The sequence below is a fragment of the Thamnophis elegans genome, chromosome 1 (genome assembly GCF_009769535.1).
Source record: "Thamnophis elegans isolate rThaEle1 chromosome 1, rThaEle1.pri, whole genome shotgun sequence".
Lineage (NCBI taxonomy): Eukaryota > Metazoa > Chordata > Lepidosauria > Squamata > Colubridae > Thamnophis > Thamnophis elegans.
In genome coordinates this window covers 81963461-81990625 of record NC_045541.1, presented here as the reverse complement: position 1 = coordinate 81990625, position 27165 = coordinate 81963461, and the positions used below count along the sequence as shown (strand labels likewise).

General features: G+C 38.6%; 1 protein-coding gene across 1 annotated transcript in view; it reads left to right on the top strand.

Annotated features, from left to right (window-relative positions):
• Positions 1 to 16416, top strand: part of TMEM86A (transmembrane protein 86A) — a 37880-nt gene extending 21464 nt beyond the window's left edge. The window contains exons 2-3 of the mRNA XM_032237405.1: positions 11068 to 11332; positions 13601 to 16416. Coding sequence (XP_032093296.1) covers positions 11068 to 11332; positions 13601 to 14028 — 693 coding nt within the window. The 3' untranslated portion in view covers positions 14029 to 16416. The remainder of the gene's footprint in view (positions 1 to 11067; positions 11333 to 13600) is intronic.
• The last annotated feature ends 10749 nt before the right edge of the window (positions 16417 to 27165 follow it).

Here is a 27165-nt window from a genome sequence, read left to right as displayed (position 1 = left end):
TAATTCCAGGAAAAATAGCCAACATTTGTTTATTGCTGTTGGTTTTCTTGCCTCTTATCTAGCTTTTTCTTTAAATTGTTACGATTTTGCAGATGGAATGGTTGGAAAAGGCCATAAAATCACAAGAGGCAACTGGACTTTCTTTGCTAGAAACTCCAGTTGCCTCTTGAAAAAGCACCTTTGGGATAACTATGACCTAGATGACTGAGAATTTCCACAGACATAAAATCACAATATTGTAATACATAAATCAATTCAACTCTTCTAGGACAGCACATGATTCCCAGAATGATCAATGCAGCTTTTGCAATCCCCACAAATGCTGCTAAATTGATCTTTTTAATGGATGGAAGAACTTCAGTAAATATACGAGAAATATCAATTAGTATTTAATTTAAAAATTAATTAAAAGATACTTTGATCTCATCCTTTCCTTCTTTTTAGCTCATTTGCAAATGAAAGGACAGCTGTTACCCACAAACATCCAGATATAGATCAGCTACAGGAAAGCACTGAGTAGAAGCATCAAAGTTGAAGCATGCTGGTTGGGGAATTCTGGGAATTGAAGTTCACATACCTTAAAGTGGACAAGGTTGAGAAGAACTGCATTAGAAAGAGGGTCACACTAGCAGGATGGATATAACTTTGTCATTGGTTTCCTAAAAGATTTGGTAATATTCAGCAGCTTTTCCCAGCTTAGAAATTTTGGATATGTTAGGAAAATCAGCATTTCTAAGTGTGCTGCTGTACAATAATCAGCATTATTTAATTAAAAAAAACAGTATTCAAAATCTGCATAGAAATGCTGGCAATTGTATTTCCTTCATAGTCCCAGAAAATAGGTTGCCAGTAGCTGATAAGAAATTGTAAGGATAATCACACAGAGACAGTACATTCTGATATCAAAATGATAAAAGTTTGCAACTCAGCTTCCCAGCCTTGCAATACAAAATGTTCCCAAATTGTTAGGCAGAAGCTCAGAAGAAGGCTACACTTGGGGAGATGTACCGTATGCAGCTTTGTAAATAATACATCAGGTCAAAGCATTTTTACTTCTGTACCAAACAAAGAAATCTACATTCATTTCATAATGAAGTATTGGACCTATTCTTAGTTTGAGGATACAAAGCTACATGCTTTTAAGTTCATTTATGCTTTACTGTTATATTTTAGGAGTGAGAGACTTACCAGTTTACTTAAATCTTAAATCTATTTGCATGTACCATGTTAACTTTCTAGTTTTGCTAAAGCAAGATCTTTCCTACAAATTTTCTATGAATTTTGATTAAGGTGATATTTAATTCCAGCTCTGATTTTCTCAGGAGGCTGGTATTTCCTACATATTATATGGTAGTTTTATGGAAACCACAAATTGACTACTATATGCAGATTATGGGTAATCTGTAAGGGTGCACACATCACCGTTGTCCTTCATATACTGCTCCCTCCATCACATAATTCAATCATCAATAAAGGTGTCACCTAGCAGCTTTTCCTCTCCATATTTCATTACCAATTCTTCCATCTTGCCAATCCTTCTCAGGCAAAAATACAAATGCTATGAAACGTGAGGGGGGGGGGGGGAAGCACCTTTTCCCTTTGCTGCAATAATGGACAATCCATGTTCTTTCCATAGAAGATTGTAGAATAAATGATTAAGTGGCCTCTAGAGAAAGTGTGATTTGAAGCATAGAAAGATTTAAGTTCACCCAGAGCCTTTTTATTGTAGAGGTTTTGAGTCAGCTTTGTTTGATTAACTGTGTCAGAGCTATGCCGTGATGGAGCAAAAGGGGTGGTGTTAAAAAAATGAAGATGGTGACTACAAGTGTGATCAGTGCTGCCACTAATACCTTTTTTATGGTCTTGCAGATGCTTTGGTGCCTGAGGTAGAAAATCCAAATACTGTAAAAATATAGAGAATAAAATAAATAACAGACCATTTTCTATTTTTAACTATGTTCTGCTATTAGAAATAAGTTTTAAGTAGAGCTGGATCTGAAAGACGAAAATAAGTGTTGACTCTTAGTGGCCATTCCATGACAATACGTGTGCGTGTGAGAGTGTAGGAAGGTAGGTAGATACACACTACACACATACTGTATATACTGTAGTTTCTGTCCATCATTAGAGCCGAGGTGGCGCAGTGGTTAGAGTGCAGTACTGCAGGCCACTTCAGCTGACTGCAGTTCTGCAGTTCGGCTGTTCAAATCTCACCGGCTCAAGGTTGACTCAGCCTTCCATCCTTCCGAGGTGGGTAAAATGAGGACCCGGATTGTTGTTGGGGGCAATATGCTGACTCTGTAAATCGCTTAGAGAGGGCTGAAAGCCCTATGAAGCGGTATATAAGTCTAACTGCTATTGCTATTGCTATTATCAAATTATGTTCATAAAGCCATCTTATGCAAAGAGTTTACTGTTAGGGGCCTTTTTATAAGACAGCTTTTTCTCCATTTCTACCTTCCCTACCCCTCACTGAAAGCAGTGAGAAGCAGATTTTTAATTGTCTTCACTTATGCTAGGAGATATGGGTAGCATATTAATCAAATGAATGAATGAATGAATGAATGAATGAATGAATGAATGAGTGAAGGCAAGGGACAGGAGAAACCAGGTTCCAATCCCTTCCTCTTCATCTGACAGATAAAAGGGTTCAAAAATGAAACCCAACTGGGGTCCTGTTTTTTGAACATCACAAGCACCTTCTCACACTTACTCCTTAGAAAACAAGATTAAAATATTTTGGTAGCCATCACCTTAGCACTACAGGAAGGACCCTTGCTTTCTGTTAAAAAGACCCCCATCTGCAATAATGGAAGGGCAGGATGACAGCAATCTGCTACATGCACTCTACATAGTTGGAACACAACTGCTCTAGCTATGATTGTAGATGGTAATTTAGAGCCTCTGCATTTCTGTGGCCTCCTTGATCTCTGTAAGGAAGAGAGGCCAGTTCTATGCACTGTGAAACTGCCCAAACCCAGCAAGTTAGTAGAGGAATTGAGATCTAAATGTCTGATAAGGTTGCTTATGTAGGCAGGGAAAATCAAGTGCTGATTGTCCAGGGCTTATGAAACATCGTGAAGTGGAGGCTTGCCTAAATTCCTTTCTTTTCATAATTAAATTTCAGGGCTACTGAATTTGCTTGCATCCATGAACTGGGTGGCATGATGTAGTGGTAAAAGCAAAGGCGATAAAAAGTCCAGACATCCATAAACATGATGATGAAGAAGAAAAAGAAAGAAGTAATATTTTCTCCAGTTTTGGATAAATTGACAGCCACCTAGCCCGCCTACCTCAGCCCTTAAAATGAATCAGCCTCCTGGGTCACTAGCTAATCTGGGAACAACACAAAGTGTGATTGTGCTAAGAAGTGCCCTCACTTATTCTCCTCTCCTTGAGGAAATCAATGAGTGGTATGCTTCTTAGGCAAAACGAGCATTTCTTTGCGTAATATGTTCTCATTTTTCATTCAAGAGTAGCAGAGCTTTAATAAGGGGCATGAGTATCAGGAGATGACGAGTCTCTCTAGAAAACCACTGATGCTATTGAATGAGGAATTTTGGGGTTAGGGAACAGGGTCCATAATCAGAAGGAATACTCTTTGGACTTAATACGTTTATTCAAATAATGGTGTTCTCTGAACTTGGTTGGCTTTTTTGGAAGAGATTTCATTACCCAAATTAGGTAACATCATCAATGCTAACCATCTAGCACTGATGATGTTGCCTAGTTCAGGTAATGAAATGTCTTCAAACAAACAGCCAAGCTCAGAGAGCACCAAGGATTCCACATTTCAACCCTGAGCTACAAATAGTTTCCTTTATTACAATAAATGAGGCTTTATTCACTTCAGGGAAACTTAGTAATAGCAGTTAGACTTATATACCGCTTCATAGGGCTTTCAGCCCTCTCTAAGCGGTTTACAGAGTCAGCATATCGCGCCCACAGTCTGGGTCCTCATTTCGCCCACCTCGGAAGGATGGAAGGCTGAGTCAACCTTGAGCCGGTGAGATTAGAACCGCTGAACTGCAGATAACAGTCAGCTGAAGTGGCCTGCAGTACTGCACCCTAACCACTGCGCCACCTCCAAGTTTCTTGCTCAAACTTGCTCTGAGGTTACTGTTAATAAGATTGCAGGTTTTTGGATACAATCCTGCAACTGGAAAATGAGTGACATTGAACCTTCTATTTTGTAAAGGGACATCGTTTATGTCAGTAGGAGCAGGAGAATTTTGCTATTTTTGCCACTTTTATTGTTAAAAAAATAAGGGGACATTTAGGCTGAAGAAAGCTCCCTCCCCCAGCAATGTCTTTCTCAAACCTGGGTTGATCATAAGAGCATTAATTTGGAAAGAGAAAAGGGAACTACTTGTCAGTTTGTACTTCATTCTGATCAATATGACCCACTTACAATGGAAATTGAAGTAAATTTCTTAGATCCCCAGTTATTTCCTGAATGAGCATTTTAGCCTTGACTACCTACTACATTCCAGGCAGGAGGTTCATGGTATTGTTAGTTACTCTTCCTCAGTTGTTTAAATCAGAATTCCTTTTGTCTGTATCTATTTCAGGGATCTAGTATTTGTGATGGGTGGATGCATATATCACTATATTCTGTTTACAGGGGAGTATGGCAGAGTTGAATGGCCGTGTTGACTGTATGCTTTTCCTGATCTCTACCCTACTGCAAATGACTTCCTGTTAGCATTGTTTTACCCACAATTTGTGCTTAATCTGTGCTTAAAACTATTTTTAAGGAATAGTTCCTGCAGCACATGGCGTATGGAATATTTCTTTCAAATCAACTCTGGTGCAGAGAAGCTGTAAGTTCTGTTTTTTGTCTGTGTGATTTCATAGGTAGGAAATTTACCTGCTTTTTTCTTCCCTGGCTAGTTTTAAATTTTGCTTCTTGATAGCTCTGACCACTCCTCCTTCACATGACCATAAGGGGAATCTTTGTTTTCATTATTTCTCATTTAGGCTACTTGCTTTGCTTTCAAGAGGCTGCTTTGAAAATTGTTCTGAAATTTCAACACACCAAACACAATACGCCTCATCAGCCTGGAGGCTGGGTTGCTGGGTCATGATGTTGGCTCTGAAACATCTTCAGAGTTGGCTTGTCCCTGTCTGCATTTGAATTATGCAGTAAAATATTCTGATTAAGTATACCCTGAGAAATTCTAGGGAGTGACTCTCCTCAATCTCTCTTTCCAAATCCAGCTCTTATCTCCCCCTCCTCCCAATGTGATCCTTTCTTCCTGGGAACCTGCCACGTTATTTCAGTCTATCACATCACCTCCCCCTTCGTAGATTTTTTCCATAACACTATTTTTCATTTCACTGTGCCTCCCCCCGCCCCCCAGGCTTCTATGTACGGAGCTACTTTAAGAAGTGTCTCATTAACTTTAATAAGTGGACTTCTTGAAGCAATGGAGGTCTGAAAAAGGTCAGGCTAATTTAATATGTAGCAGATTGATACTCTGCTTGCACAAGAGCCAAAGTAGTTATCTCCCTCCCCCTCCCCACCAAATCAAAGTGTATACATCCCTAATAAGTTATAATCTGTATGTCTAAACTATGCATACATTTGGAAGGAAGGGGCAAGATTTTATAGGTACTATTAATAGCAGGATTTATTTTACCCCAGTAGTATATCTGGGCTGCAAAACTCCAGATATTTAAATAATATGATCCTTTGAATAGATGTCTCAAGTTTCTGGGGATAAAAGCACATGCTAATATATAACTCTAAGGAATTTGTACCTCCTTTGATAGGCCAATTTTTTTTTAACGCTGACTTGATTAATTTTCATTGACTCATTCATTCTCTGCACCTTTATTATTGTGCCAGGATTCTTTTGTCTTTTAATGCCAAATTAAAGTAGTGACAGGTTCAGTATGAAGGGCTTTAAGGGCCTGTTGCCCAGGGTTTAATTATATTTTTCTGGCAAATGTTCTGTGTTTGCTCTTTCAAAAAAGTCAGACTTTGCTGGATATCAACTCTGCTGAGGAAAGATGCTGTGTCTGAGGTGATGCAAAAGGCTCCTTTTGGTGAGAATCAGCAGTCAGAAAATGTCAGCTTTGAGACAAATCTGGACATATATTTGATTTAGGAAAACCTTGTGACCTTATTCCTGGGAAATTTTATATGATAGCAATTTGCATGGGATCTAGTTCCCTCTCTCAGATAATATTGATTATGTGAAGAAATTGCAGTAGTTTCTCGTTACAGTTACCAGATATACTGCATAATCTGAGGTTAACATATGCTGTGATAATACAGTGTTAACAATTTTCTGTTTCTGTGCTGTATTCTAGTAGCTAACTAGATTTTTGCAGCTCAGATTTTGTCGTGCACAATTTTAATGAATTTCTTAACAAATATAAAAATTAAGCAAAAAAGCAGAACCTGCAAATGGCATTTAACCAGTTCAAAGTAAAGTCTCCCTTTCTCTCAAACTCTGAATATTACAAACTACATGATAGCATAGATACAAAAGAAATAAACCCAGGGAAGAAGATTAAAAAGAAAGACATAAACAATGACATTTATCTAATTTTCTATAATACATTAGGCCACACAGAATCATATTTTCTTATTTTTCCCTTGTTGCCATAGAGCCAACTCAAAAGCTGAGAGTTGACCAATTTTATTAAATTACCATTTACACTCTGGGGAACAAATATAATTGAAGTAGTACATAATCACATTTTTTTCCCCGGGAGCGTTGTTCAAGTGCAATATAACCAATGCTTCTTATACATAGATAAATTTCAAAGTTCTGAATATAATTTACCAATGTATATTAAATGGTTTTATTTCATCCCAAACACCTGCTCCACCAAAGTGTTAAATGTCAAATCAGAAAGGCCAAATCATACATATTAAAGTGCCTTCAAATTTGCATTACATTCCCAATGTAAGAAGGATGGTGACTAACACTAAACCTAACTCCCCCTCCTCAATTTTTATTGAATTGGTTTAGCCTCCAACTCATAAGGAATATATTTGGTATTCATGAAAAATGGGACCATTGATTTTATAAGGCAGGATACTCCAATTTGTGTCCTGAAATTTAAAAATATTTAAATTTCTTGTATGTTATCAAATATTTGTTTTTAAATTTAACTCAGATCTAATAGCCTTATTGTAATGCTCTATTGGGAAGAGAGTCAGAAGTGAAGAGGTAAATCACAGAGTTTGGATTAAAGCTTGCTCTAATGAAGGCGGTGACCAACCAACAGGGCAGAAATTAAACTGAGAACAGTAAGAGACAAATGAGGAAGTAGTATGCTTGGGGAAAGATCCCGGATTTGCAATGATACAGAAAATTCTTTTAAAAACACTCAGAAAGATAAAATCCATTCAACACAGCCCAGTTATTATCACTCATGCTTTATACCAACGATGGCTAACCTTTTTGTCATCATGTGCCAAAAGTGCAAGCGCATATGGGCGATAGTGTGCCCACGTGTTTGCACCCATAATGCAATGTGTACGTGACAACCCCCCATGTGAGCCCCACCCCTGTCCATGCACATGCCCCTATGCTCTTCCTTGCCCATTTTTTGCTTCCAGGTGGTTAAGGAGGCTTTCCATGCCCAAAACAGGGCATGGGGGCCCTTCACTCACCCCATTTTGGGCCTGGAAAGTCTCCTGCACCAACCTGGAAGCCAAAACGGGGCATGAGGGTACCTACCACGCGAGGCTCCAAAATGCAATGTGAGCACCCCCACAAATGCGCCCCATCTCCTGTGAATGCACGCACGCTTCCCCTGCATGCACCCCACCCCCACGCATGCACGGAAGACACCTGAAGACCAGCTGGCTGGCGGGAGGTGCACGCACATGTGCGGTGAAGCTGGGCTGAGGCGAAGGCTCTGTGTGCAACGTGCAGCACGCGTGCCTTAGGTTTTATCACGGCTTTATGCTTTGAAATGTAGATTAAGCATTGGAAAACTAAAATGAAATACTAGATAGTCATTGATTTACAACCAGAGGTTGGTTGTTACTGATTCGGACTGGTTTGGGTGAACCTGTAGTTCCGACCACCAGCTGGGCCCGCCCACCCATCTTGGTGCTAGCCCACTCAATTTATCTCATTTTGTTCCCCACCGCCGAAGCCCAACTGATTGACGTTGCACACCTGTTCTACTCACTGCGGCTGTTGAGAAGATTTGCCATGTGTTTGAAGCCGTGTGAAAGTGAGGCAGGCGCGCGTGCAAGTGAAGCAAGAGTGTGCGTGTGCATGCTCACATTTCTGGTGAACCAGTTGTTAGCATATCTGTAGCCCACTTCTGCTTACAACAATTATTTACTGACCGTTTGAAGTGACACCGCCACTGGAAAGAGAGATATGACTGTTTTTCTTTCAGAATGGTCACTATGACCATTGCAGCATCCCCAAGGTCATGGGATTTACATTCGGGTGCTTGACAACTGACTCGCATTTATGACCATTGCAGTGTCATGTGATCACTTTCTGCAACTTTCTTACAAGCAAAGTCAATGGGAAAGCCAGATTCACTTAACAGCGGTGTTACTAATTGAACAGCTGCAGTGATTCACTTAACAAATGTGGCAAGGAAAGTTGTAAAATGGGGTAACATTCACTTAACACATTTCTCATTTAGCAACATACATCTTGGGCTCCATTGTGGTCTTAAGTCGAAGACTACCTATATAGGAAAAATGGAATGAGCTGTTGGGCAGAATGGGCTGGCTTTAACCTAAAAGGGGAGCATTCCAGTGGTGGGATTCAGGCCGTTTGCACCACTTCGGGAGAACCGGTTGTTAACTTTCTGAGCAGTTTGGTGAACTGGTTTTTGGAAGAAATCATTAGGGCAGAGAACCGGTTGTTAAATTATTTGAATCCCACCACTGGAGCATTCAATTTGGTTGAAGGAAAGATGGCAAGCCAATCCTGCATCTTCCATCTGTACGTCTCTATTCCTAAGCTGTTTCTCTATTCGATGTTATTAAAATAAACCACTCCCTATCACAGGACCCCCATCCATAGAAAACACCCATTTTCCGTTAAGGCACCACCATTTCCAGGTTGTGGAATTTCTTCTGAATAATTTGCATTAACAAAAGTGTTCTCATGCCATGCCTCTCTTTTAAACAAGTTGGCCAATGCATTATTTAAACATATTGATTTGAATGTTTTCCAGAACTTTTATAAATGGGTATAGGATTTATTACCACTGAATTAGAATGTGTGGTGATGGACAATGCCGGTTTAAATTAGTGAATCGTGTCTTGGAGATAAAATATTCAAAGATTTCTCAGTTCAGCAATACATTTTTTCCAGGGGAGACCAAGCAAACAACGGCATAGTAAACTTTTGTCCTAGTAGGCGATCCTCTCCTACCGCAATTGTAGCAGATGTTATCGCTCTTGTAGAAATCACTTTGAAATGATATCTTTTAAAGTGAATTGCTTTGGAAAAACCTTTTGAAGGAACACCTTGTGCTTTTTGCAAATATTTACACATTTATCCAGCTCATGTTAAAAAAAACCAGGTCCTTTTGTGCAGACTTATTAAGGCTGATCTTTTGTACACTTATTGAAAAACAAATTCTACCCCGTATGCCTATAATTTCAGTGTTAAGAGTATATATTTGTCCTATGGATGGTAGCTAACAAATAAAATATGATGAGGTAATGCAAAATACATCGTTATTCATCGAAAACGTAGAAGGCTTGGGACATAATTTGCGAAAACAAAACATAGTGATAGGTTTGCATAGAATCAGCTCAGAAATGGGCTTGGCCTGTCATGGAATCATGTATGTATTATAGCCATAATTAAGGCCAATGTTTATTTGGGTCACTCTGAATTTAAATTCCTAATCGTTTGCAGCCTTAATCTTGCAAATTGATGAAAAAGGAGGTTGAATCACAAATTAACATTAGCTGTCATGTTCCAGAAAAGTGCTAGGACTATCCATATTTCTAAAGCAATTAAAAAGAAATTGTAGGGAAGGTAAATTCACACAATTAAAGGAATGCATATAATCCACACTACCAGGAAGTTTGATTCTACCTAGTATCATGTTGAGAAATGCTTACTGAATGATAGTGGATGAGTGGTTATAGCTGTGTGAGGATCCTGATGGCAGTGATGACATGTCAAAGTCTTTGGTAATCTTGTTAGGGAAGGTTGGGCAATCCATGTCTGAAATTGTATGCTCCTCCCTACCCATTTTATACCATAACATTTGGCTGCAAAATGGGTGGCAATTGCTAATTTGTCCTCCTATTTTCAAGCAAACTTAAGTGGAGAAATACATTTCATCTCCATGCATTCGATGGCATTACCACATCACTGCACATAACACTCTTGCTCACATTGGAAGCCAAAGTAATTTAAAGTCATTCTGATCTTGGCTAAAAACCATTATCTGCTCTTGATCTAGCCTAATATTCCCTAATTCAGTGCCCTTCATGCTGACCAGAGAACTTAAAAGGGTAAAGGCCCACACATCTTGAAGGACTCCTTACATCTTAAGACTTTCCAAGATTCTGTCTTCCTATATATGCATATAAATAAATGAATGATGCCAGGAACTGACTATAAAGCAACATATGCCCTGCTGAGGCTATGGTTTTAGAAAATTATATTTGTTTGAGCATGTACAGTATATGCAGAATAGAACATATATGTGTTATGTATGAGCACATGTCTGTGTGTGAGAGAACTAAACTTTGGAACTAATCTAGAAGAAATTTCTCCTGTATACAAACACTAGTACAGTACATGTAAAAAACCCTAATCATAATCAGATTTCCAAGATGCTGATATTTTGCAGGAAGTAAACGTCTGTTCTTGGCATGGGAAAGTTCTGAAGCTAAACAGCTGATGACATGGAGAGGGAGAAAGTATGGTAAAGTTCAAGATACTTTGGTTTTTGAAAATGCTGCTGATTAGCAGGATTTTTGAATATAAAGGGAAGTAGGCTTTTTAGACTCAGAGGAAGGATTTGGCCCCGTTGTTTACTGCTACTCTTTGGGGCTCAATGACTATTGAATAGACCTTGACATCCACTTCTTGTTTCTTCTAGGTGAAGAGTGAAGGTCCTAAACTCGTGCCCTTTTTCAAAGCCACCTGTGTCTACTTTGTCCTCTGGTTGCCAACCTCCAGCCCTTCCTGGTTCAGTGCCCTCATCAAATGTTTGCCAATCTTCTGCTTATGGGTCTTCCTGCTGGCACATGGGATCAATTTCCTGACAGCCCATCACAATGCCTGTAGGATCTTTGCTGGCTTGATATTCTCTGCCTTGGGAGATGCTTTCCTCATCTGGCAAGAGCAGGGCTACTTTATTCACGGTTAGTGGGTTTGTCTGCTTTGAAGGGAACTCAGAACCTTTGGAGGGAAATGCCAAGTTGCTGTCAAGGATAAATGAGTGGAATCAACACCCACTGTTGATACTAGAACTGGAACTGGTCTGTTCCCAGGTCAAGCATTAGTATATAACTGGAGATGTGAGGAGCAGTAACAAGAGGCTGGGGTGAGACAATGCTATGTTGCTAAATGGAGGGATGTCACTGCCTGCCCTAACTTCTTTACCTTCGGTCCAATTACCCTAATTTGAGTCACAAAATGTGGAGAAATTGGATTAAGCCTGGGGTGCCATGTGGCTCATACAGGAATAGATCTACTGATAGTGAAGGATCTTTCCCCTGAAATCTTTTCGATTGTCTTTCTTTTATTTTTTGGTCCCAGGATGAAATTTTGTAGTTTCATTATATTCTTTGTTATCCCTTTGCATCCTGAACTAATTTTTCTAAAATCACTCGTGCCCAGATGTTGAATTCATAATTCAAGAAACAAATTCATAATTACAATAGGTGCCAGAGATCTGTAGTATTTTTAGTCTGTCATTCATACATCCCAATTACCCTTGAAGAAATGAAGATGTGACTTTTTGTGACATCTTCTCTGGCAGGAGACATCGACTGTTTTTTTTTACGAGTTACAGGTACACTATACATTTCCTATAATATACTGTACGTTCACTTAGTTTCCTCCCAACAATAAATTTTGCAGATTTTTGTCGTAATCCAAGGTATCCTTTCAGTATCAGAATTAAGCCAGTCATCCCATCTCCAAATAGTGGGTTTTACCATTATGCACTAATGGTTGTATAGATGAGGACAGTTGGGTCTGTGTCAGGCTCTCCTTGGCAAGGCAGGCAGAACAGTTTTCCAAAGACACAAACTATCCAACGGGAAGATTTATTGTAGAAAAGTTTTGAAGACATTACAATGCAATTCTGCCAACTGCTGGGTATTAAACATAAGCTCTGTTTCTAGTAAAATCAAGGTTGTACCTGTTTTCCTACCCACATGATGCAAAGGACTAGAGGCCATTCTTCTTTGAGTGGGAGAGACAATTTCTATCTATTTCTTGTTTAAAAAAAGCAGGACAGAGCAAAACAGAATAAATATAAGGTATTTTCTTTTGGCTGCGTGAGAACAGCTCTCAGTCTGAAATGGCATAGCTATTTTTGCATTCTTTTTACTTACTTTAAAGTTGAAGACAAAGCTGACATTTTCTATTCCACACGTTTTCATCCACACTGATGCAATCAGATTTTCAAGAAAGTATTGGACAACCATTTGTCCAGAATGGCACTGGGCCGGAGATTAGAGTAAGAGGTCCCTTCCAGCCCTATGAGTCTATGATTTAGGGAGGCCATACCTGGGTTTCAAAAGATCCAATAGTTACTAAAAGGCAGCAAAGAGTTACAATTTTTCTGTAGAAGTGACTCGGCAGGTTTTTTTAGCTAACACCTGGTAGCTTACAAAAGCTAAAGCTTAATTCAGAGGTGGTATTTTGCCAAATCTGTTCGCCAGAACCGGTAGCAGAAATCATGGGTGGCCTCTCCCACACGCCTCGGCTCTATGACATCCCATTTAGGCCCTTTTTTCACCAACAGCACCTGCACGTAAGGCTGTGCATATGCACGCTCACATTTGCAAACCGGTAGGGAAGGTAAATGAATACCACCCCTGGCCTAATCCCAAAGTTAATACAACATGAGTGACTTAATCTAAGGTCACATCTGTGTTTCTTCAAAGGTAATTGGGATGTATAAATGACAAACTAAAAATACTACATATCTCTGGCACCTATTGTGATTATGAATTTGTTTCTTGGTTTATGAATTCAACATCTGGGCAGGAGTGATTTTAGAAAAATTAGTTCAGGATACAAAAGGGTGACAAAGACTATAAGGAAACTATGAATTTCATCCTGTAACCAAAAATAAATAAATAAAAGGAACAGACAACAGAAAAGATCTTTATTGTCCTGTTATGGAATTCCCTATGCAGGGTAATTTTTCACAAATATGTTTGTACTTTTGCAAACATTGACAGTACCAAAACTAGTGTTTCTAGTGTTTCCTGACTCTGGGAATGACACTGTTTTTGTGAGGTAAATGGTGGCATTTGTAGAAATGAATTGGACACAGCATACACTATTTTTTCACTTGTAATTTTTGCTGAGCATGGTTCTAAAATTATATTATTGTGACCTATGTTAAGTACTTTGTTCTCTCCTAATTCAGACCATTTGTTCTCCTTCCCCAGGCTTGTTGATGTTCGCTATTACACACATATTGTATTCCTCAGCATTTGGAATTAAACCTTGGGACCTGAAAGTTGGCCTTGGGTTTGGCTTGGTGTCCAGTTTCTGCTACACTTTCCTGTATTTCTACCTTTCAGGCCCATTTACCTATTTGGTAGCTGTCTACGTTGCCTTAATTGGCTTCATGGGCTGGCGGGCTATGGCTGGTGTGCAGCTCTGCAATGACCTTTGGACTTGGACCAAGCTTTCTGCTTGCATCGGCTCTGTGCTCTTCATGGTATCTGACCTGACTATTGCGGTCAACAAATTCTGCTTTCCTGTCCCCTACTCAAGGGTCATCATCATGGCCACTTATTACGCGGCTCAAATGCTCATTGCACTTTCTGCGGTGGAAAACAAGGATGAAGAAGTTTTCAAAAAGAGAAAATAAGAGACTGATGCCCGCACATCCATCAGCTCTGTTGGGGATGCTACAGCTGCACTCATCCTGGAGGATGTTTCAGAATCTGTGACTGCAAATCTTGCTTCTTTGAAGCTCTTCTTTATATTATTTGGATGGTCTTGTCTAGTCCTATTGAATGGAGTATGGAACTCACAGTGGAGGTTTAGAGGTTTAGGTTTTTAGAGTATTTACTTCCTGACCCTTGGAAACCTCTCTTAACACATTAGTATATTTGTATAATAGAGAAACTGGTGCTGAACATTCCAGTGGGACAAAGCTCGTTTCAGGACAATATTATTATTAAATAGGGTAGGCAATACACTGGAATGTAAGAGCTTTGCCTTCAACATGGAATGTGCAAAAATCACACACAAAAGAGTCTCCATGCTGCCTAAGCCCCTATATTACATACATTGCATTAGAACTGTGAGCCATTGTGAGTCTACACAAGAACTCTTTGGGACCTGAAAAATAATCACAGGATGTAGGAGCACTCATGTCAATCACTATGGGAAATGTAATTTATGCTGTCCTTGGGAGAAATCAGCTTAAATTCCAGATTTGTGAAATCATGTATTTATAGGCCAAGCATAGCCTTTTTATTTTTATTTTGGTGAATGTGAATCCTGCAGAGCATCTGTTTTTCTGCAGATTTTAAAAGCAACAACAAAATGCAATGAACTTTCTCAGGCTGGTAGAGGTTGGAGGCAGGAGAAAACGTGGAAAAAAGGGGTTTTAACCATAAAACAAGTCATGCTGTTCAGTGAATCAGCACTTCCAAGGGAAAATGTCCAATGTTATTAGTACTGAAACAGTAAGAAAGACACTTGGGCGTTTTTAAGACACCAGCTGCTTTGTAGACATAATAGATTGGCCAAGAAAATCACCTTCTTGTACAAGATTCTCAGCCTCTTCCTCTCCACAATCAGTGCCAGTGTGTCTTGGAAGAGAACGCACATGCAAGAATCTGAGTCAGATGTCACGAAGAATGACTGTGAAATGGGTTTCTAAGGTACATTTGCAATTCACTCTTCACCTGTGGACTATTTAAAGCGAAGCCAGTGTCTCCCAGGCATTTGCTCTCTTCTTTCTGTAGATGTGCACATCAACATTTCCCCATCACATCCAGCAAGAGCTGTAGACTTTGCAGGTGCCTTCATGCCTACAGCTGCAGCATGGATCATGCTGACGGGCACATCCAATCACCAAAGTGCTGAGAAACTATCGCTTCACCATGCTCCAGAGCCACTCATTTGCTCATTTTCCTCTGGCGACAAGGAATTACCACCGGACCAGTCAACCTGGGTGGGAAGTCGAGTGGCATGCTGGCACTTTCCCTTGTTTTGTGGCATCCAGCATACAAAATAGGTTCTGTTGACTCGCACTGCAACAATCAAGTGTGAAATCCCTTGGGTCCACTCCCTTCTGCTTTTGCTCAGTGGCATTTTGGGGGACATAATTTCCCCTACGTATTTTTCTTATTACATTTTTTCTTCTTCTTCTTCACGATCTGTTATATATGATTCATGTCAGTGTTTATTTCTAAATATTTTGGTGGCTTGATGCCATTCAGATTTGTTAGAACGTCTGCAACACTCAGAATTCTTTGTCAGCATTAACAGCTATAGGACTATAGGAACTGTAAAACTCCCTGGAAGACACCATGTTGGGGAAGACTGACATAGATCAGGGGGCCCCAACCCCCTGGCTGCAGCCCAATACTGGGCTGCAGTCCATTCAGAACCGGGCCGCGCAAGTGGGCAAGCGTGCTGATGTGCATACCTCCACTTGCGTGAGTGGCAGGTGTGTTTGCTTGTGTGCAAAGCTCCATTTGCATGGAACCATCCCCTCCCCGTTGCCACCACCGCCAGTCTGCAAAGCTGGAAAGGATGGGGACCATTGATGTAGAGCATCTCATTAGATTTCCCCCATCATATTATTTCATGAGGATTCTCTTTCTGCTTGCAAAAGTAATTGTGTAGAAATGTAGTCACGGGAGTTATATTTTTGTATAACTTCTTGCAAAACCTTCACAGTAAATATTGTTGGGAATGCTAAACAATCGACATCTGGAAGCTGGTTCTCATTCAATAATCCCTTGTTCAGCATGTGTTTGAACTTAGGATAGTGCTGATTGAGTGGTGTGTGTATAAAATCAGTCCTTGAAGCTGCAGTACGTGCAGCAATCCCTGTAGTTATCTGATTGCGACCCAAGTGCTTGGCAACCGGCTTGCAATGACAATGTCGCAGCATCCCACAGTCCCTTGATTGCCGCTTGTGATCTTCACTTCAGGCTTCTGACGAGGCAAGTCAACAGGGAAGCTGGTTGTGAGTCACAAATGGCAGCCATATGACATCACTCTTTTAACGGCATTGTGAGAATTGCTTAATAGTAACAAGTGCCAGAACTGCTGTCAGGAAACAACACAGTTAGGTGACATTGCTCTTTGCAACTTCACTTAGTGATGGGAATTCCAGTCCAAATTGTTGTTAACTAGAACTATCAGTATTGGAAAATATTTCAACTTGCTCTCCTTTTACCCAGCTATGTCCTATTAATCATAAATAATCCTAGACATCCAGCCCATAATCTCAGTGATCCCATGTTTCCCAGAGATGCAACTATACCCCAGATTTTAACCATGAAATGGAAGAATGCATTTTAAGACTTTTCCTAATTATGCCAGCAACACATTACTGTCAATTCAGGAAACTGGGAATTTTTGCCATGGTATAATCTGACGTCTTTACTACTATTTCATTAGAGCAGCATGTTTTGCAGATAGCTGCTAGAATAGATTTGATTTACGGAAGAAATTATTCAAGGAATAATTCAAAGTCAAACCGTTATGAAATCATTTTGTTCCTTTATCCCTTATTCAAAGATCAGGGGAGGAAAAGTAAAAGTGACATATAGTTTACAATTTAGGTAAGACTTGAATGAACCACTGAGTGATTTTTCAATGGGCATTGCTTGCTGATATCTCTCTGAGGAAAACCTCCTCTGATTTTATATCGGGGTAGAAATCTGGCCAAGTTTTAAATCAACATAGCAATAAGGGACATGGTGATGATATCCAAATTTGCTAACTGCTTCTTTAAAAAGTATAGAACTCCCACTGCAGAGCTGTTCAAAGAACCAGCCACAGAGGAACAAGGCTGCTTGTCATGTACTGTATTTGTATCCCATGATTGATTTGGTTTTGTTTTTTCCTTAAAAGAGTTCGCTGATTGTATGACTTTTTTTTAAAATGTACCTGTGCAGTTTGGCTGATTATGATCTCTTCTGAATTAGGATATTTGACCTGGGACTGCTTAGGCAGCTGCTCATAAAACAAACTGATTCATTTGTGACTTTGCCTTTGATACAATTTAGATACACTCTTGTTAATGTGAAAAAGAAGAGGAGGAGGAAGAAAAGAAGAAGAAGAAGGAAGGATGTGAGTGAATATGGATATACATGAGCCAAACATGGATATACCTTTTTTTAGTGGGAGCATCATACATCATGTTCATCTATAGGTGATGCTCTTGTAGTATGCAAGATCTTCCATAGTCTTTCAGTGTATTATGAAATTGTCTTCTCCATCTGTTCTTCTGTAGTCCCATCTACTCTCTTAAGTCTAACACTGTGTTTAGTTAAATTGTTAGTCTAATTATTTTGATCTATAGAATTCCAAAATTTTAAGGAAAACTAATGGTGTAACAGTAAATGCATTCCAGAGTTGGTAGGGACCTAAACGTCTCATTTGCCACTTCAGCCTTGATAAATGGCTAACTGGTTTCAACATTTACACTCCCCACAAATAATAATAATAATAATGTAAATAGAAGAAGAACTGTTGTGGCAAAATAAAGCAGAGATAACACCAATAGTGATGGGTCCTTGGGTGCAATCTCCGAAAAATCTGGAGCATCACCAGTTAATTGCAAAAGACAGCTTTACTTGAAATAGCTTACATCCTGTGACAATACTTTGAATGTGATTAAACAATAATATCTGCAGAGCCCAGGGTTTTGGGAAGGACTCAATAGGAGGACAAAAATGCCATATCCAGTCTAAATATCTGAATGACTGTGACCAACCATAATAATAGGAACCATCTCTTTTTGAGATAGTCTTTTATATTGTCAAATGCCTCATGCTATCTGAATGTTCTTCCTAATACTGAGTTAAAAGTCATCTCTCCCTGTAATTTAAGCATAGTAATTTTACCCCTAAACAGCAGAGAAGATGTTTGTTGCATCAACCCTGTGACAATCCATTGAATGTTTACAGATAGCTATCATATTCACTCTTCAGCCTTCCTTTGCCAGAGGTTGGCTGCCAGCCCTTAACTATCTTTGTCAACCTCCTCTGGACATGGTCCAGTTCGTTGATTGCTATCATACAACCCAGAGTTAATTAGTAGTGTTCAAGACAAAGATTGGTTTCAGAACTGCTTTGAAGTTGCAGAGTAAAAAGAAGGCACTTCTGTTGAAATAAAGATTGAAATATTTAGGGTTTATTTTTTTTAAAACGAGGTGATTTAAAATTTCTCAGTTTAATATCATGCAATTGAGAACTATTTAGATCATCTACCAGTGTAGTAAACGACAAAAACATTTTTGGTTGTCCCAGGGGCTAAGATGCTGAGCTTGTCAATCAGAAGGTTGCCAGTTCAGCAGTTCGAATCCCTAGCGCCGTGTAACCAAGTGAGCTCCCGTTACTTGTCCCAACTTCTGCCAACCTAGCAGTTTGAAAGCACGTAAAAAATGCAAGTAGAAAAATAGACACCACTTGGTGGGAAGATAACAGTACTCCATGCACCTTCGGCGTTTATTCATGCTGGCCACATGACTACAGAGACGTCTTTGGACAGCGCTGGCTCTTTGGCTTAGAAACTGAGATGAGCACCACCCCCCTAGAGCCAGAAATGACTAGCATGCAAGTGCGGGGGAATCCGTACCATTATAGCTTCCTTACTCAGATATTATTTTTTTCCAAGCCATCATTGTCAAGCAAATATTTTAGAGTTTTTGGAGTTGCTAGAGACCCCTAATTGATTTTAGTAAATACCATTTGTTTTAGAGAAAGCTACTTCTGCAGTGACTATATGAGAGTTTTTTAAAATTTCAATCTACCACACTTTTCATCTGAAAATGTTTATGTAATACAGTGCTTGTAATACATTTTAAATGCTTTATAGTTTTCCATCAGTACTTCCCAAGACTTCTACATATCCTATAAAATATGCTATGAGTGTGTAAATATGAGTGAGGTTTTTTTTAAAAAAAAATATTGGATATGTTGGTTTAACATGTTCTCTAGATTGTTCTGCTGTTCATCATAAAGGAATTGTTGGCTCAAAATGGAAATTCAAAGTAGCTGTTAGGGTCTTCTGCTTTAAGGTATAATATATAAAATTCAACTATGATATGGCAAAGTTGTCCTTGGGATAATCTGCCAGAAATCCGAACAGTCATAAAATATGTACCATATTTTTCGGAGTATAAGACGTTCCGAAGTATAAGATGCACCTAGATTTTGGGGAGGAAAACAAGGGAAAAATATCTGCCTCTGCCTCCCAGCAATTTGCCTCCTTGCAACAAACAGTACAGACAATATACACTGTTTGTAGTGTTATATTTCATACTATATGTGTACAGATGCTGTTAAAATGTGCTTTCTGGAAGTATAGTTATTCTCTGCTATTTAAAAGAATAGCACTTTTTAAAACAATAGCACTGGGCCTCTTCAGATCAAGCATTTATTTTTAAAAAGCCTCTTCATTTTGTTAAGTTGTCTAAAACAATAATAAAGCAGTCTTTAAAGAATAAGTCTAACAATTTGAACATTCTATAGGCATTTATAGTTGTTGACTTACCTCCTTGCAGCAAACAGCCTCATTAACACAAGAAAAAAATCTGCCTCCTAGCAATTTGCCACGTGAAGCAAACAGCTAGTTTCACTTTCAATTTCTCCCCATCATCCGCTGTTAGAGGGTGCAGGGATTGCTATAGTTTATTGAAGCCTCCAGAGCCCGGTTTGCTGCAAAGAGGTAAATTGCGGGGAGGCAGAGGCCAAAGGGTGGCGACCAGTGGGTGGATGGGGCTACATTTGGTGTATAAGACACGCCCAAATTTTCACCCTCTTTTAGTGGGGGAAAAAGGTGAGTCTCATACTCTGAAAAATATGGTAATTCTATTATATTGACAGCTTTTAAAATTTTCTATTAGTTTGGTTGGTTACTTTCTAAGAAGAGCTAACAGAACTGGGATGAAACAAAATCAACATGCCCATAAGAAACTCTGGATTTTTAAATTCTAGTACAATCCAGCACCACCAGGGCCCACAAGAAAAAGTTGTGAAGGATGCTATTTCCTAAAAATTAGGGCAGGCTGGTGGGCTTAAATGAAAGGCCTGATTTGAAGGATAGAGCATGGATAACCTATAATGTTGTTGGATAATATAGTCAACATTTCATTCCTAATGGAAATTGAGACCCATCTGGGTGAAAGAGGAATAAGAGGATTTAGCAAACTCTTTAGTCTCAGCTCATCCACTCTCAGTATGAACTCTGCTCTGATCATCACAGAAACCCTGAGCACCTGAAGTTTCTCCAAATTATCCCAATTCTGCAAAATACGTTTAACATAAATAATCCTATCTTTTGGTTGCTGTTTCTTCTGGGGATGAAAACCTGGAGGAATGGAATGGGACTATTTCAAAAAGGGGAAAGGGGAAAGTTCTTTCACAGTTAACTCATATTTTCTATATTCTAGGACTCAGAAAGCAGGTGATGATTACACAGGTAGTCCTCAACTTATGACCACAATGGAGCTCAAGATTTATGTTGCTAAGTGAGACATTTGTTAAGTGAGATTTGCCCCATTTTATTACCTTTCTTACCACAGTTGTGAAGTGAATCATTGCAGTTGTTGAGTTAGTAACATGACTGTTAAGTGAATCTGGCTTGCCCATTTGGGCTTTGCTTATCAGAAGGTCACATGATCCCAGAGACACTGCAACCGTCATAAATATGAACCAGTTGCCAAGTAACGTGACCATGGGTATGCTACAACGGTCATAAGTACGAAAAATGGTCATAAGTCACTTTATTCAGTGCCGTTGTAACTTTGGAGGATTACTAAATGAACTGTTGTAAGTCAAGGACTACCTGTATAGTTCCTGAGTTCCTTTCCAAGTTATTGGAAAGATGCTCCCCTTCATAGAATATATGCATATGTCTGAGAAAAGAAGTGACTGAACGAGGGAAAAAGAGCCATCAAATCTAATGTAGGAAAAAATCACTGCATTCATACAACTGCCTGTTATTTTACTACCGAATTAACCAATTTTCTGGGCTCTCCTACATTCAACCATAAAGAGGTTGGGTTCCCATGACATAATAAGCCACCAAAAGCCGGACTAAAGTTCATCACTAAGGTTAGTGTTTTTTGCAAATGAACTATGAATTCTTTGCCACATCTTGCTAAATATCTTCTGTAGACACCACTTTTGCAACCTCAGCATCCCTCTTCCTTTCTCCTCATTAGATTAGCCAATGGATAAATTCATTAGACACAAAAAAGTGTGTCTGCTCAGTGAGAAATAGACTTGCTTCTGGATACATGGAGATTTAAAAGGGGATCTTTTAAAGTTTTGAAAGATTAAGAAAAGTGAATAAAATCCATGGGAGGAGCCCATCTGATGGTAGATAAAGAAATTCTGTTGAATGTTTAAAAGATTTTCTTTGGGGGTGGGGGTGGGTAACCCCTTATTATTTATTCTGAACCAAAAGGGGAAAAAAACAGATCACAAAGACATTTTAAGATTACTATGATAAACCCCAATGAAGGAGAGAAAAACCTGGAATGCTGACTATCAGATACAAGGTTCCAGGACATACAAATCTTTCATTCTGGAATTTTTGATCCTTCCCTCCTTGCAGGAACACTTTAGATTTGCTTGTGGAAATTGCGATATACATCATTGAATCCAGTTCCTTGAAAGGGGCTGGATCATTGCAAAGGAGAAGATAGCAATGTTGATAAGTTGTAGTGGCATTTGCAGCACAGGTGAAAATAATCCTTAATCAAACTGGCTTTAATAAAAGAGTTTCAGCTTGCAGTTGTATGGATCTTAAAGGACCACAGGATATGTTAGGTTTTTCCTTCCAAAGGATCCGTAACTGAGAAAGGAAATTCTCACATATCTTTCCTATCCTGTAGAAGGCATTCTCCTATCCCTTCCTCCAGCTTTCTTCATGGCATCAGAGGTCAGAGACTAGGCAGGAAAGATTGAGACAGATCAGGTTGCTTGTAGGAGCAGATGAGTGGACACAAACCATTCAGGGGGACCAAAGCCTTTCCATCTTGCAACGTGCCTCGATGAAGAATAATAAGTAAACCAATTCTGGATGTCACCAAAATGTTTTTCCTCCTTTTGCTTGCATTCTTTTCAAAGGGAAGAGGTTCTTCATCTCTTTTTGCACATCTATTCTCCCTGGATGGTGCAGGGACTGTTGGAGCTTTTAATGTCAAAAACTGCCAAACTCTGCTACACTTCCAGAGTTGTTGTTTTTTTTCATTTAGAGGAGCCGGTCTCCCTGCAATAACATCTTTGCCTTTCTGAATTATAATGCTTGCCTATCTACCTCACAGGGATAATCTAAGAAATGTGTGGTGGCTTTTCTTCAGAATGGAAGTCATGTATGTAGTAAGCACGTGCATGTTCATATATACAGCATTCCGTTTATGTTCTGGAGTTTGCATAGCTGTTTTAAAGAATGCCATGTTGTTTTCAAGTAACATTTTAGAAAAAAAATGTGAATGCAATGGCCAGCATTTTTAAGAACTATTTATCTGTACAGAAGAGGGGAACAAAACTGAAAGTAATAGCATGAAGGGAAGCAAGGCTCTTGGGTTTTAATTTGGGATCATTCAAATAATGATCCCAAATTATTTGCAAATGTTCGCAAATGTGGCTGTATAATTCATATAATTTCCTTATGCTGTAAAAATGACATTTTGGTGTGTAGATGAGAAGATTTCATTATTGTAAAACTTTGCATAAAGTGTGTATATGTACAACAATAGCCATCCTGTGCTTCTTTAAAACTCTGTCTCCTTATTTTGTTGCAGTCAATAGAATAGAATAGAATAGAAATCACAATCTTGCTAAATCCCTTTATAAATCAAATTAACATTTAACTGAATTGCTCAGTTTTCTCTGCATTCCCATCATAATGAAAGAACACAATCAGGTGAAAACCTTTATCCACTTTGCATAAGGCATCTTTTGATTGTGTTAACAACAGTAATAAGGCCATTCCCCAGGCAGATGAAAAACAAGTCCTATTTTTGTGCCAGTCTTTGCAGAAGATACAATTCAGGACAAAAACAGTGTTACTACTAAAGACTTTGCTTAAAGGATGCTATAAAATATTTTCAATTAGTATGGTGATGTAGAGTTAAGCATGGACTGTTTGAAATGTTATGTAGCAACAGAGTTATTGGAAAAGGTACCATTTATCCAATACCTTTCAATCCTCTTTCTGTGATTTGTGGATCTCTTTTAATAGATAAATTTGCCAGCATGTGCTTTTTCTGTTCACATCATATGCTTTTAGGTATACATTTAGAATATGTGCCTCATGGAAAAGCAAAAGCAATGAAGTATTAACAATCAAAGACATTTATTATAGCCTCTGTTACTATAAAGAGACTCACTGTCTCAGATGTGAAAATTTGGGGTGGCCAGCATGTGATGCATCCGGCCCGTGGGCCACGAGTTTGATACCCCTGCTCTAACACACAAAGCTACTTCCCTGAGTTGGGTCCAAAGATGATACATACAGGACTGAGAACAATTCACCAGCCAACAATTAGTGGCCAAAGACAAGAATGGATCTGGGATTTCTGTTCCTGTGGATTTGGACCTGTTGTGTATTAATTGTTGAAACACTTCCATCTACATTTCCCACTATGTTTCTGAAAAGATTATAAATTGGGAGCTGGTTTATACTCTGGTGCATTGTAGAAAAAAACTAGATACCATTGAATTTAACTGCTCAAATCAAGTTCTGAGAAGGTACAGTGATTTTTATTCCTCCACTGTAAAGAGGAGAATTTTGAGAGGAAGTATGCTTACATTAGTAATTTGCCAATTATTGGCACTCCCCTACTCCATCCCATTCAATTCCCTGAGATGAAAGACATCAAAAAAATGAATAGAGTGATTTTGGAAAACCAATGAAAACCCATTTCCCTTACTGTATAGCATAATTAATGCTGCAGCTATCAGAATGGCATTATTAGCTATGATCATGGGGGGGGGGAGGGAACATGCGAGGGTCTTCCTAACACAATTCCTCCCTTTCCTGCTGGTTTGAAGCATGAAATGTTTAGATTTTTAAAATATATATAATGGCACTATTGGATTTGAATTTAAAGATGCTTATAAACCCAGTAGTGGACCATAGATGGAAGGAGTTTGTGTGGTTAGACTGCTGGAGGAGATGATTGCTGATGCACAAGAAAACATGAAGAGTAAGAGCATTTGAAGTTGTGGGAAATTCTGTCTGGCGATCAGGCAGACTCCTCAGTAATGGTTTTTATTTTAGATGTTTCAATGGTTTGAGAATATGGTGGGAATTCAGTTACTATGCAAAAGCAGTCCTGGAATAAAATGAAATAATGAGGGAGAACTTAGTAATAATTAAGAGATTTGCATAAACAAGCTCATACCATTTTCCCCCCTTTTGTATTTATTGGAGGTCTATTTATGGCGTTTAATAGTCAGCAACTCTCCAAATTGAATGCTGGCTACCATTTAATATTGTTTGATATGAATGAGACTCAGATAATGTCTACTGCATTGCAAATTATGTTTTTTCTCACTATTCAACAATGATTTCACCACTATTCAAAACCAGGATAAATTCTGTTAGATTCCTAGCAATTTTTTCTTTAAAAATCTGTGGATAATAACTGCAAAGATACTTAATGTTAGGATCAACTTAGAAGCAAATACAATGCAAAATTTTCTTTTGTGCTTAGTTTAATTTCTTTTAATTTTCAGTTTCAAGAATGTTCAGTTGTGTGTACATTTGTGCATGTACAATGTATATATCGGTGTGTATATATATATGTATATATATAAAATTTTCAGTATTAAATACTGTATATAACATATAAATAAAGTGAAAACTAGGCAAAAGGACCATGTGTGGTGCATTATTTGGTAATTATTAGTAAAACTGAAAGCAGGGAAAGTCCACCTTTCATATAGACATACATTTTGTGAGGAAGTGTGGAAAGCTGGTGAGGAGTAGATTAAGGAATGACAGCGTAATTTATTAGGATGCCAGGCAGAAAATGTATTTACAGTATATTCTGTTGCTTCAGAGAGCTGTATGGAATGAATGGATAAAAAATTAAAGGGAAGCATAAGGTGCCCTAACACTGAGACTGGAATGTCCTAATAAACCAGTGGGTTGGAGTTTTGGGGAACATTTCATTAGTGTCTCATTATTTTAAGAGTTTACTTGTTTACGCTATAGGACATGTTGCAAGGTTTAAGTTGAAAGTGTAATGTTTTGGAGTGGACACTAAAACAAGTATTTTTTGTTTGTTCTATGGTGGCATCATTTGATTTGTTCTTAAAATTGGTAAAAGAAATAAAGGTTAAATATGAGAATGTGATATGAAATTATATTCTAAAAACATTGAACTTATTAAAAAAAATATATACCCAACCAAAAGAGTTTGATTTAATGTCCATGAGCTATAGCTAAAATATTGTTTTGTTCTGGAGAAAACTATTACACATGATTTAGAACCCCAGAGAGAAGACATGAGTTCAGTTTCTATGTATGAACATTTTGCCTTTTACTGACAAAATGGAATGTCTAACACATTATTCTCTCCTGCCAAGGTTTACTTTTAACATCTGAACTTTTAGTTCTGTAAAAAAATATTTTGAGAGGGATTTTCTGTCTTTTCATTTTTGTTTGTGCCTTTGCATTTTTCTCGTCATTCATATGCATGTGCATACACTCCAACTGATGGATTTTTTTAAAGTTATAATTTTGTTGAATCAGATATAATGGGGAGGGGGGAGGGCAAAGTTTTGGTTAAGCCCTTAATGGTGGCTTACGTTCCTATATTATATCTCTCACCAAAACCAACCTTTTCACACCCCTTTTGGCATAACACAATGTGTGAACCTAACCTATTTCTGAGAAATTCATAAGAATAGAAATGGTCTCTGGCACAGGATAGTCTGTTCTGGAATATTTTAAGCAGAAACTGGATTTTTCTGTGAAACTTTAGCATGTTGAAATTAACTGTAGCTTAACTGTAATTTATTTATGCTACAATTTGTTTATAGTTTGCTTGGATACAAAAAAAAAAACAAAAGGAGAACTATAAAGAGATTCCTTGCCAATCAAAATATTTATTTTCCTGTTTGAGATTAAAAATTGGTTTTATTCACTGTTGAGAACAGGAAGTCATTAGAAAGGCTGCAATTATAAACTATCTCTGCTGGATACAAAAGGTTTAATTCCTGACTCTCAGGTTCTAGGCTTAGCTGTTACATTTCTCCAGGTTACGAAGAGGTAACATTCGGTTCTTTCCTCCATGAACACAATTGTGACAGTTGAACCAAATAGCTGCTTGTTCCTTTTGTGTACCCTGAACCACCTCCACACTCAACATGCCAATATTATAGGGAGAAGCATGAGAACAAAGACCTGCAGCTGCCAGCTTCTGAATTCGTATTAGGTAAAGTAAGCTTATTTAACACAAAGCACATCACCCTGTGGTATTTTTAAGGAATCCACTGGCATCAGTTATTGATGATGATATCATACCTGAGGCATTGTAACAATGGTCCAGGAAATGGGAGAAAACCAGCATTGTAAAAGCTGTGATGGCGCAGTGGTTAGAATGGAGTTCTGCAGGCTACTTCTGCTGACTATCTATTGTCCCTATGACAGCTTGACTACCAGCATCCTATTTGCATTACAGGACTACTAATAATTATACAGTCCCAAAGAGCTCAAACCACACACAACCCAAAACAGTCTGAATGATGCTGAACCATACTTGAAAGGTGTATATGGTACAGTATGTAGT